Here is an 11925-nt window from a genome sequence, read left to right on the forward strand (position 1 = left end):
TGAAACTAAACAGAAATCTGAACATAACAAACAGGTGTAAACATCTTAAAGTGCTTTTTTATCGGACAATGAACAGAGTCAGCACCTCTCCTGAACAGAAAGCAAAATGATCTCTGAATAAATCCACACTGCACGTCGACATATGGTTCACCAAAATGTAACCTCGGATTTGTGCCAAATACTAAAATCCAGTGCCAAATCAAATACACAAACCAGAGTTCACTGCACAAACGTGCATCTGCTAAGAAGTTGTCGATTGACCTCAGTTCGCGTGAAAGTTGTCCATTTCCTAGTACGTCCCTCATATGGGGTTTTCATTGCTGTCCTCACTAGCAAATGGTTCATCTTCATTGTCGATGGCCATGATTGACACTGTGTACTCTTGTCCGATTACAATCCTAAAAGATAAAGTTATTTAGTATTATGCGTTTGGCATCACAAGAAATGGTAATGATATTAAAAGGTGTGGCGCATCCTATAAAAAAGGCAGAGTGCACGCATATACGATGCAGAGGTTGAAGATTAAGTATCTTTCATCAAGAAAATAAACATCCTATTCGAACAAACTACAACATTGCCAATCCTTATTCAATCAGAATTTCCGTAAGCCCTGGTCAGATCTCATACGAACTTAGCCTACAAATTCACTCTTTTTTTTGTCTTGGTGCCAAAACTCTATTGTGTTTTACTATGTGACAGAGATCCAACAGTTGTCCGTCAACAAAACAAAACAAATAACATGAAGTTGGTTACCTTCTTGACCCCATGAAACATCCGAGACCCCAAATAGCTCCACCAGAGCCAAAGTTAACGATTCTCTCCAGCCTAGGAACCATGCAGAAATCACTTGCAAAAAAGAAAACCAAAAACATCAGTAAGGAGCAGAGGTGAGAGCAAAGTAAACATGGTTCATAAGGCTAAATTTCTTTTGTTTTGTGTGGCAGCTGGAAGGTTTGGGTTGTGTGAGCGTTAAGTGGCAAAAGCATGTTTGAGCCTGTTTTTGTTTCTTGGATGCTGTATTGTTTGATAGTGGAACTTGACCCGAAAGTCGTATGAAAAAGTGAATATGTGCAAACTAGGCACATATATATCACATCTAATACCATATTAAGTCATGAGGATGTTAATAGTTCAAAAAAGCTCAGCCAATATGATACCTGAATTCACTGGAGCTCCAGAAATGAACAGAGCCATCTCTTGAACCTGTAATTAGATATGAGCTATCGGGAAAGGCCATGACAGAAATTACTGGAGACACGAAAGCTTGCATCGTATGAACACAAGCCTTTTCCTCCATGTCCCATATCTGTTGGACAACAAAAGCGCACACACTATTATTAGCAATGTTACACTCGTATGATACCATTGTATTTGTCAATGATAATGGCATACCTTAGCTGTGTGGTCATCAGAGCCAGTAATCAAATATTGTCGATCATTACATGTGAAGAAATTGAGACAGTTCACTTTGTCCTGATGCCCAGACAAAGTATATTTTGATTCAGGAGAATCGATGCTCCAAACCTGAACATCAGGTATACGAATTGCAATTAAAGGTTTTTGGATTCCGAGAGAATTATTATTCTCCAAGTCCCTCTATCATACGGTGTACATGCCAACAATTAAGCTACTGGAGCCAAACTGATCAGTTGGCAAAAAGGAGAAACCCATATATACCTTTACTGTGTGATCATCTGAAGCACTTGCAAAGATATTGGAGTCCACTGGGTTAAATGCGACTTGCTGTATAGTATCGGAATGTTCCTGCACGAATGATTGTGTGCAGTCCCAGCCGTTGTCCCAGTCCCAGAGCTTCATATCACGATGAGCCGATGACAATACATATGGATGGGTTGGATGGACGGCCATTGATGTGATGAAGCAATCACTGGCGGCTCTGAAACTCCTGAGTTTTTGTATTTTGTTGTCGTAATTGTACACATGGATCACACCATCAGATGTCCCAGCCACAAACCATTTCTTTCTTGAGATAACCTTAACAGAATGAACTGTATTGAGAAGAGTGATCGTCGTATTAGCATGCAGTGTATGATGATGGGAAATTAGGGAACTTGGTAAACAGAGGAGCCAGAAAGATAGGCTTGCCTTTATTAGACAATGAGTAAGAAGGCATGATTGACTCCTTTGAGACATTAAATGAATCTGTCCGTCTCTGCCGGTAAATATAAATGACAGTGTCAGTTGAATGCAGACCGAGTTTTCATTTGCTAATACAAATTGAGCTTTTGTGTGATATGCATTTGGCAACAGTAATCGGAAAACCGTCACGGGAAAATATATCGTTACAGCCGGTACCATCCGGTATCACCAAAAGGAAAAACATCACCCTTCTTCGATGACAATAAACTTCAGTAATCGCCAAAAATAATGTGTGTGAACTGCAAGCACATGGTAGTATGTAATATAGAAGATAGCATGCATTAACTTGCCTGCGGGTCATAGTTCCATACGCAAACATCTCCGTGCTGATGACTTGTTACAATGCTGTGTGACAATAAGATATTTATCATAATCCAGATTCATTTGAACGGAGGGAATTATTCTGGTGCCCATATTATATATGCCATGCACTCACCATGGCTCGGTGGTCTGTGCATCAAGGGAGCACAGCATGCCATGAGTATTCTTCAGGGATATGATCCATTGATCCTGATCCAACAGAAGACAGGGTCAGCATTAGAAAGAAAAAAGTAGCTCAAAATTGGAGCATGTATGCAGGCAAAAAGAGAACTCTGTACCTTTAGTCTTCTTGAGATTGTCGGCTGCATCACATGTAGTACCAATTAATAAGATCAGTAAAGCAAATGCATGAAAGGGAAGATAACAAAAAGATATATCAGGGTACAATAGCATAATTCCAGTAGCTTAGCTCTTAGACCATGTGCAGAGACGGACATTACATCTTGTTCGAATGGTAAATATTCCGAATTGTATTGATTAAAAAATGACTGACCTCTGATGTTGTCGGTCCTTGCGAAGCAAAAACAGTTTTCAGCATCACCTCACACACTGCATTCCCTGACTCTTTAGCTTCGTCGAAAAACTTGTCATACTTAGATTGGTCCCTCAAAGTAGGGATGCTTTTATCCCCTGATAGACTACTCTGCAGGATCAGATCGCACTCCGTTTCTTCTGGTAGCGTCTCTTGTTGTTGTGCTGTAACAACGAGAGTGTAAGTAGTGGACTTGGGAGGTACAATTCCATATACTGGGAGACTTGCGAAGCAACGCCAAGGCTTGGTGCTCTTCTTCATAAGCCTGAATACTGCATGTTCATCTGTGTCGGGTTCGACAGGGAAGTGAAGCTCGACAAGGTAGACGTCAAGTAGATCCTGCAGAACAACAACTCATGTTAAGCGAATATTGTAGAGTTAACTTCTCGATGGATACTCCATATGGATGTATCAAATTTGGTCAAGGAATTCTATAACAAGGGAAATATTTTTCGTTTGCATAACTAACTTGACCTCATCCAAAAGCTACGAGCAACCAACAACAAAAGTAAAGGGAAAACACAAAAGCTTAAATTTTAAACATACCATTGTTCCCGTGCTTTCTGTTTCAGTAAGCCTATCAACTACATATTGCGTACTAGTTGGCCTTCTCTTAGGACTGCGTTCAGTGCACTGTAATGCTATCTCAGTGCATACTCTTACTTGTTGTCTCTGTGATTTCTCCAACCTATTGCTCCAACTTTCAAGTACCTGTAAATTTGCAATTATGAATTAGCATTTCTTTTATATAGATAACCCTTTCATTAATGCATCAAGATAACGTATAGGACACCGGAGTTGGCAACAAAAATACGTCAAAGGGATGTTGAGGAGGCACACACTAAAAAAAGAACATAAAAAGAGAGAGAGAAGAGAAAAAGGAAAAGAAAACATTATGGCTTCAACAATAATTTGCAACTCCAACCTCCGATTTCTTGAACAACACCAGGCATCGAAAAAGGTCCTCAACGCAAGGCCTTCAACAAGGAAACAACGTGTCTATGTCGTCATTGTCATCAATCCACTAAAGGTCAGATCAGGATTTTCATCAAGAGACGTCAAAAGAATTCTAAGCACCGTCTTTGACAAAGAGACAATACATGCGTCATCATTACCAGTGCAACCAGTTAAGGCATGACCTAGAGTTAATATTTAAAAGGCAGCACCATTTGAGATTAAAAAACTGAATAGGTATATTATATTATGTGAGTAGGGTGTTTTGGAGCTCACGCTTCATGAAGAATTTTGTTTTTGCCATTCTAGATTTTGCCAATTTTCCTTATGCCACTCTAGATTTTGACATTTCACTTTTGCCACTCTTAGTTGTTGACAATTATCACAATTGCCATTCCCGTGGCAAAAGCAAAATTTTCAAAGTGGCAATTTTCATACATTTCAAAAGCTAATAGTGTCAAAAAATGAAATAAAATTATTTTGCTTTTGCCACGGAATGGCAGTTGTGATAATTGTCAAAAGCTAAGAGTGGCAAAAGTGAAATGTCAAAATCTAGAGTGGCAAAAAATTTCCCCGCTTCTTTTTTTGATAATTTCGACAGTCAAATTTTAAAATTTCAAAAAATTCTGAGAACATTTCCACATATACATAGGATGTATTCTCTATGTGTATAAAGTTTCATGATAAAACCCTCTAACACGTGAGCTAAAAATATTCGTGGAGGTTAAAAATCCACAAATTTGTTTTTTTGTGTGTTAGCCCACACGTTAAAATATCTCATCTCGAACTTGCACTGTTCACTGTTATACCACTTTTTTTTGTACCTCACATGTTAAGTATCTCATCACGAAACTTGATAAAAATTTCAAACCTTCATTTTGTTTCTCCCTTCTTCCATAAGGAAAGAACAAAGGAGTGAGGGAAATCCTAGGATTTTTTTTTTGTTCAGTTGGAGGTAAGGCCGGGTTCACTTCCGAACTTGGCCTATATGTCCGTTCAATTTATGTCAATTATCCAATCTAACCCAAGCTACACTAAGGTTAATTAGTTTTCTAAGTGTTCTTGTTCAGCAGTTGGATGAATTTACCCCTTTCAAATGATAGGAGGTGTGTGTCCATGGCTGAGATGCGGAAGGAGCCCATGGTTTCCCAAGTCATTGCTATATCAGCATCCGGTGTGGCAAAAATAAAAGAGAACCATTATAGAAGGTTATTTGCACTGAATTACTAGCGTCACCGCATGGAAAGTTTCTAAATAGTACTATAAAATAATCCCTCTATTCACTATTATAAGATGTTTTGGATATTTCAATATGCACTGCATACAGACTGAAAGGAGTGAACGAAGACACTAAAATGTGTCTATATACATCCGATTCAGAAAAAAGTTGGAACATCTTATAATAGTGAGCAAAGGGATTATTATATTCTTAAAAATTGCATCAGTCACAGTAAAAGCACACATAATTATATAAAATAAAGCTTTTATCTGGGGATTGCCCATAGTTCTTACTTCATCAACATCACTATAACCTTTTCGTCCGGTCAGTATCTCTGTGATTATTACTCCAAGACTGTACAAGTCATATTTATGTGTAATTATGCGGTCGCCGAATTCTGGTGCTAGATATCCACTGCATGAAAAGGTGCAAGATGATCAATTAATGTGCAGAGATAGTGCATGTAAATCATCACTAGCAAGAAAGGCTGAGTTTTCAAGTAGCTTAGCTAGCTTACAGGCTTCCAGCAAATGTTGTAGCAATAGTGCGGGTTTGCTCTTCCTGAAAGCACCTCGATAGGCCAAAGTCACCAATTTTCGGCACCATTTTAGCATCCATGAGGATATTTGCCGGCTTAAGATCAAGGTGAACAATATCATTTCTGTGAAGGTAATCCAATCCTTGGCAGATTCCTTTTATTATTTTGTAGCGGTCTCTCCATTCAAGTCCACTGGACGCATCTACATAAATTGGACACAAGAAAGGTGGTTTAGTATCTGGAATGAAGTCCTTGATATTCAAACTGTAGTTAGTACATGACATGGAATGTAAAACTGTGTATGAATGTTCATGAACCAAATAATCTTTAGCAAGGAAAATTGTGGCCCTACCGGAGATATAGTTGGAAAGATCCCCCTTGGGTAGAAACTCAAAGCAGAGTAATCTTTCTTGTATGTCAGCCATGACAAAATTTCCTTCATGCGTGGCTACTTGACCTTGTGTGTCGCAGCAATATCCTAAAAATCGTACAACATTTCTGTGCTTCACCTTCATCAGACATTGAATCTCCGTCTGGAATTTATTCTCATACAAATACGTGTTGGACAGCTTCTTCACAGCGACCATGCCATTGTCAAGGATTCCCTATGGTCCGAGCATGCCTTGCCACTTCTTAGATTAACTGACTGGGACTAAGGCAAGTAAGACCGGGGCAGTTTTGAATTTCCTTACCTGATAAACCACCGCGAATCCGCCACGTCCAATTTCATGGTCAGCGGAGAAACTCTTTGTGATGTCTTCGAGGAGTGGCAGCGGTAGAGCCCTCGGCTCTTTGGTTTCATCCAACAGCATACACTCCAGGTCGATTCGCGCACTAGCTTGGCGATCCATTGCCGATTAGATAACCATAGTACCCCTGAAACAAGAGCAGCTCTTGAGTCTGCGGGTGCCCTCGAAACAAGAGCGCGAGAACGTTTTCATTTCATACAAAACATGATTATAGGTCGGTGCTTGCTCTTCCGTTTTGCGAACAGAAGAAAAACTATCTTCTCAAGGGAAGAGAAAACGGGAATTACCTGGAGGCTGCTACCACTGTACAGAAAGTACAGTAACTCTTCTTCCCTTCCCTCTCAGTAAAGAAAGAAGCAGAATTCGCCTGGAGAAGCCCGGCTGTGTAGCTAGTGATGAAGACGGGTTTCAGATCGATGTTATCCGCAGCTGGGAGACGGACGGGCCATCTAACGAAACTATCAAACGGAGGAGACAGATCTGCATCTACCTGCCTACATCCTGCTTCCAAACAACTAACCCACCCGCTGTACAATTAATTATTATTATGTGAGATCTTAGATTACCTATGTTAGAGTTATAATATAAGTCATGTACCCCTTTATATTTATCTCGTTGTATGAGGGGTTTCCTGCATATGTTCCACACCTGTACATGTATATATATATCGGCCTATGGCCTCATGGGAATACAAGTTGCATATTCCTAACATGGTATTAGAGCTAGGTCAATTTTTTGCACGCTGCAACTCGTGCTTTTGATCCGTCTGTTCGATCGAAGCAATCCGCTCGATCTCCTCTTCGTCTCTCGATCGAAGCAGGGGGCTCGTCCTCAGGAGCCCCCGATCTCCTCTTCCGCCAGCCGCTAGCAGGGCTTCTGCTGCCGGCCCCGTCCCGATCGGGTGTCTTCCAGCCGCTCGGCTGCCGGCTCGTCCCGCTCCCGTCCAGCCGGCGCTCAGGACCCCCCGATCTCCTACCCAGCCGCCCGTCCCGCTCCCGTCCAGCCGGCGCTCAGGGAGCTCGGCTGCTGGCCTGTCCCGCTCGGGTGCCACCCAGCCGCCCTTCCCGCAGGCGCCCAGGGCGTCAGATTGGCCCAGGGGGCTCGTCCTGCAGGCGCCCTTGATCTCCTCTCCCGCCGGCTCTCGCTGCTCCCGTAGCAGCGCCTGATTCCGATCCGGTCGTTCTCATCGGATCTTCAAAAAAAAAAAATGTCTGCTGCATCGGGTTATGTTGCTGTTCCTCGCTGTCCGGTGATCTTTGATGGTACTAACTACACCGAGTTCACTGGCTTCATGCGCATTCACATGCGTGGCATCCGTCTTTGGGGTGTTCTTTCTGGCGAGGTCTGTTGTCCGCCACGTCCAGTTCCTCCGGTGGCCCCTACCCCGCCAACTCCATCGGTTCTTCCTACGGATGCTAATCAGGCTGCCAAGGATGCGGCTAAGGTTGCTGATGAGGTTGCTGATCGTGCTTATGATGAGAGGGTTTTGGCTTATGAGGAGGCTCTTCAGTTGTATCATGGTGCTCTGTCTGCTTACACCCAGTGGCTTGATGATGATGCCCGTGCTGCAGCTGTTCTCACTGCTAGTGTTCTGCCTCAGTTTGCTTCTGAATTTCTGGGTCTTTCTACTGTCTTTGAGATGTGGACCCGTCTTCGTGAGCGCTATCAGCCCTCTGGTGATGCCTTATACCTCTCTGTGATCCGCCAGGAGCATGCTCTTCAGCAGGGTGACTCTACTGTTGATGACTTCTATGCACAGAGTTCTGCTATCTGGCGTCAGCTTGATTCTCTCCGTAGTGCTGGGTGTCGTACCTGCCCCTGTTGCCAGGCTGTCCAGGCCAATTTGGAGTTTCATCGCGTCTATGAGTTCTTGTCTCGGCTTCGTAAGGAGTTTGAGCCCCGGCGTGCTCAGTTGTTTGCTCGTGGCCGTATTTCTCTCATGGAGGCGCTTTCTGAGATTCGTGCAGAGGAGACTCGCTTACGTGGTGCTGGTTTGCTGGAGGTTCCCTCTGTGCTTGCTACTCGTGCTCCTCCGCCACCTGCTCCATCGACCACTTCTCGCTCGAGTGCTCCGCCGCTCTTGCCCACTCCTTCTGGAGGCTCCGGTCGCCCCCGTCCACACTGCGCCTATTGCAACAATGATGGTCATCTTGAGTCTCAGTGCTACACGAAGAAGAAACACCTGCGCAAGGCTCGATCATCATCTTCAGGGACTTCGTCGTCTACCTCGACAGCTTCAGCTATTGCTTTGACTGAGCAGGATATTCTGAGACTTAAGCGTCTGCTCGCGGCTTCAGGTTCTTCCTCGACGGGTACTGCCGGTTCTGTGACTGATGCTTCCCGCACTGAGCAATCACCCTCTACACAGTCAGGTACATCCCCATGGGTTCTGGACTCTGGAGCTTCTTTTCATATGTCTTCTCATTCCTCCACTTTGTCCTCTCTTCGATCACTGGATTCTCCTATTCATGTCTTCACTGCTGATGGTACTCCACTTTCTGTTGCTAGTAGAGGCAATCTTACTACTCCTTCTTATTCTGTTCCTGATGTTGCTCATGTTCCTCGACTTACCATGAATTTGTTTTCTGCTGGTCAACTTACGGATTCTGGTTGTCGTGTCATCCTTGACGTTGACTCTTGTTCTGTTCAGGACCGTCACACGCACACTCTGGTTGGGGCTGGCCCTCGCCGCCGTGATTCTCAGGGTCTTTGGGAGTTGGACTGGCTTCATGTTCCTTCTGCTGCTACCACCATCGCCAGTTCTTCCGCTTCTGTTGCCTCTGTCACTGGTTCCTTCCAGCAGTGGCATCATCGACTTGGTCATCTGTGTGGATCTCGGTTGTCTTCCTTAGTTCGTCGAGGCCTTCTGGGGTCTGTCTCAGGAGATGTCTCTTTAGAGTGTCAGGGTTGTCGTCTTGGTAAGCAGATTCAGTTACCATATTCACATAGTGAGTCCGTGTCTAAGCGTCCTTTCGATTTAGTCCATTCTGATGTATGGGGTCCGGCCCCTTTCGCTTCGAAAGGTGGTCATAAATACTATATTATTTTCATAGATGATTTCTCTCGTTACACATGGCTTTATTTCATGACTTCTCGTTCTGAGGTGTTGTCTATTTATAAGCGTTTTGCTGCCATGGTTCATACTCAGTTCTCTTCACCCATTCGTGTTTTTCGTGCTGACTCCGCTGGCGAGTATATCTCTAAGATGTTGCGTGGTGTTCTTGCTGAACACGGGACTCTCTCTCAATTCTCTTGTCCTGGTGCTCATGCTCAGAATGGTGTGGCTGAGCGAAAGCATCGACATCTTCTTGAGACGGCTCGTGCATTGATGATTGCTGCCTCTCTCCCGCCTCATTTTTGGGCTGAGGCCGTCTCCACATCCACCTATCTTATCAATATACAGCCTTCCGCTGCTCTACAGGGTGGTGTTCCTTTCGAGCGACTTTTTGATCGTTCTCCCGATTATTCGATGCTTCGCTTGTTTGGTTGTGTTTGCTATGTTCTTCTTGCCCCTCGCGAACGCACCAAACTGACTGCTCAGTCTGTTGAGTGCGTTTTCTTAGGCTACAGTGATGAGCATAAGGGCTATCGTTGTTGGGATCCTATTGGTCGTCGGATGCGTATCTCTCGAGATGTGACTTTTGACGAGTCTCGTCCTTTCTACCCACGCCCATCTTCCTCGACTTTTTCAGTGCAGGATATCTCTTTCCTCACTTTTCCTGACACACCTATCACCCTCGCCGACACTGTACCTCTCTGTTCCACTTCCTCTCCTTCTCCACATCTCGTTGACTTGCAGTCACCTTCCTCCCCGGTCTCCTCGTCTAGCTTGTCACCGGGTTCTCCACCTTCATCTCCGGTGACTTCCTCTCCCAGTTTGTCACCGGATTCTACACCTTCATCTCCGGTGACTTCTTCGTCGTCACCCCCTGATTCTACCTTGCCGATTCCTCCTTCTATTATTCCATCTCTTCCTCAACATTACACTCGTCGTCCACGACCAGTTGATGCCTCCGTGGATGGGTCGTCATCTTTCTCTCAGCCTACTTATGGTTTGCGTTCTCGTCCTCGTCCGCCTGTTGATCGCTTTGGATTTCCCACTGCTGGTGCTGCTGTTCTTGAGCCGACTTCTTACCGTCAGGCTGTTGTTCATCCTGAATGGCAGTTTGCGATGGCAGAGGAGATTGCTGCTCTTGAACGCCCTGGTACTTGGGATCTTGTTTCTCTTCCTCCCAGAGTCCGTCCGATCACTTGTAAGTGGGTCTACAAGGTTAAGACTCGCTCCGATGGTTCTCTTGAGCGTCACAAAGCTCGTCTTGTGGCTCGTGGTTTTCAGCAGGAGCATGGTCGTGATTATGACGAGACTTTTGCTCCTGTGGCTCATATGACCACTGTTCGTACCCTTCTTGCCGTTGCCTCTGCACGCCACTGGTCTATATCTCAGCTTGATGTTAAGAATGCCTTTCTTAATGGTGAGCTGCGTGAGGAGGTGTACATGCAGCCACCACCTGGGTATTCTGTTCCTGATGGCATGGTATGTCGTCTTCGTCGCTCTCTCTATGGCCTTAAGCAAGCCCCCCGCGCCTGGTTTGAGCGCTTTGCCTCTGTGATCACTGCTGCTGGTTTTTTAGCAAGTGCTCATGATCCCGCATTGTTTATTCACCTTTCTCCTCGTGGTCGGACTCTTCTTCTTCTTTATGTTGATGACATGATCATCACGGGGGATGATCCCGAGTATATTGCCTTTGTAAAGGCCCGTCTTAGTGAGCAGTTTCTTATGTCTGATCTTGGACCTCTTCGCTACTTTCTTGGGATTGAAGTCTCTTCTACCTCTGATGGCTTTTTTATATCCCAGGAAAAGTATATCCAGGATCTTCTTGCTCGTGCTGCTCTTACTGACGAGCGCATTGTTGAGACTCCTATGGAGCTCAATGTTCACCTCCGTGCTACTGATGGTGATCCTCTCCCTGATCCGACGCGTTATCGTCATCTTGTTGGCAGTCTTGTCTATCTAGCTGTCACTCGTCCGGACATCTCTTATCCGGTTCATATTCTGAGTCAGTTTGTCTTTGCCCCCACCTCGGTTCACTATAGTCATCTCCTTCGTATTCTTCGATATCTTCGAGGCACGATCTCTCACCGTCTATTCTTTCCTCGCTCCAGTTCTTTACAGCTCCAGGCCTATTCTGATGCTACGTGGGCTAGTGATCCTTCCGATCGCCGTTCACTTTCTGCTTACTGTGTTTTTCTTGGTGGTTCTCTCATTGCCTGGAAGACGAAGAAACAGCTTGCAGTTTCCCGTTCGAGTGCCGAGGCTGAGTTGCGAGCAATGGCTCTTTTGACGGCAGAGGTGACTTGGTTACGGTGGTTACTTCAGGATTTTGGTGTTTCTGTCACTACACCGACTCTGCTTCTATCTGACAGTACAGGTGCTATCAGCATTGCACGCGAT

At 44.6% G+C, this 11925-nt stretch overlaps 1 protein-coding gene across 2 annotated transcripts; it reads right to left on the minus strand.

Moving 5' to 3' along the window:
- On the minus strand, positions 1-7017 carry LOC123063218 (uncharacterized). 2 transcript variants are annotated; one of them, XM_044486961.1, is made up of 16 exons: positions 6761-7017; positions 6417-6600; positions 6077-6329; positions 5704-5926; positions 5480-5600; positions 3560-3724; positions 2975-3352; positions 2760-2783; positions 2597-2670; positions 2451-2505; positions 2107-2173; positions 1678-2009; positions 1393-1524; positions 1158-1306; positions 754-846; positions 1-398 (listed from the first exon to the last, which is right to left on the minus strand). In XM_044486961.1, exons 2-16 carry the CDS (start codon positions 6573-6575, stop codon positions 302-304), a joined length of 2322 nt encoding a protein of 773 aa, XP_044342896.1. In that variant the 5' UTR covers positions 6576-6600; positions 6761-7017; the 3' UTR covers positions 1-301. The 2 variants fall into 2 exon arrangements, with proteins under 2 accessions (XP_044342896.1, XP_044342895.1); XM_044486960.1 differs by having other exon boundaries at positions 5704-6329.
- Positions 7018-11925: the final 4908 nt, after the last annotated feature.

The sequence above is a fragment of the Triticum aestivum genome, chromosome 3A (genome assembly GCF_018294505.1).
Source record: "Triticum aestivum cultivar Chinese Spring chromosome 3A, IWGSC CS RefSeq v2.1, whole genome shotgun sequence".
Lineage (NCBI taxonomy): Eukaryota > Viridiplantae > Streptophyta > Magnoliopsida > Poales > Poaceae > Triticum > Triticum aestivum.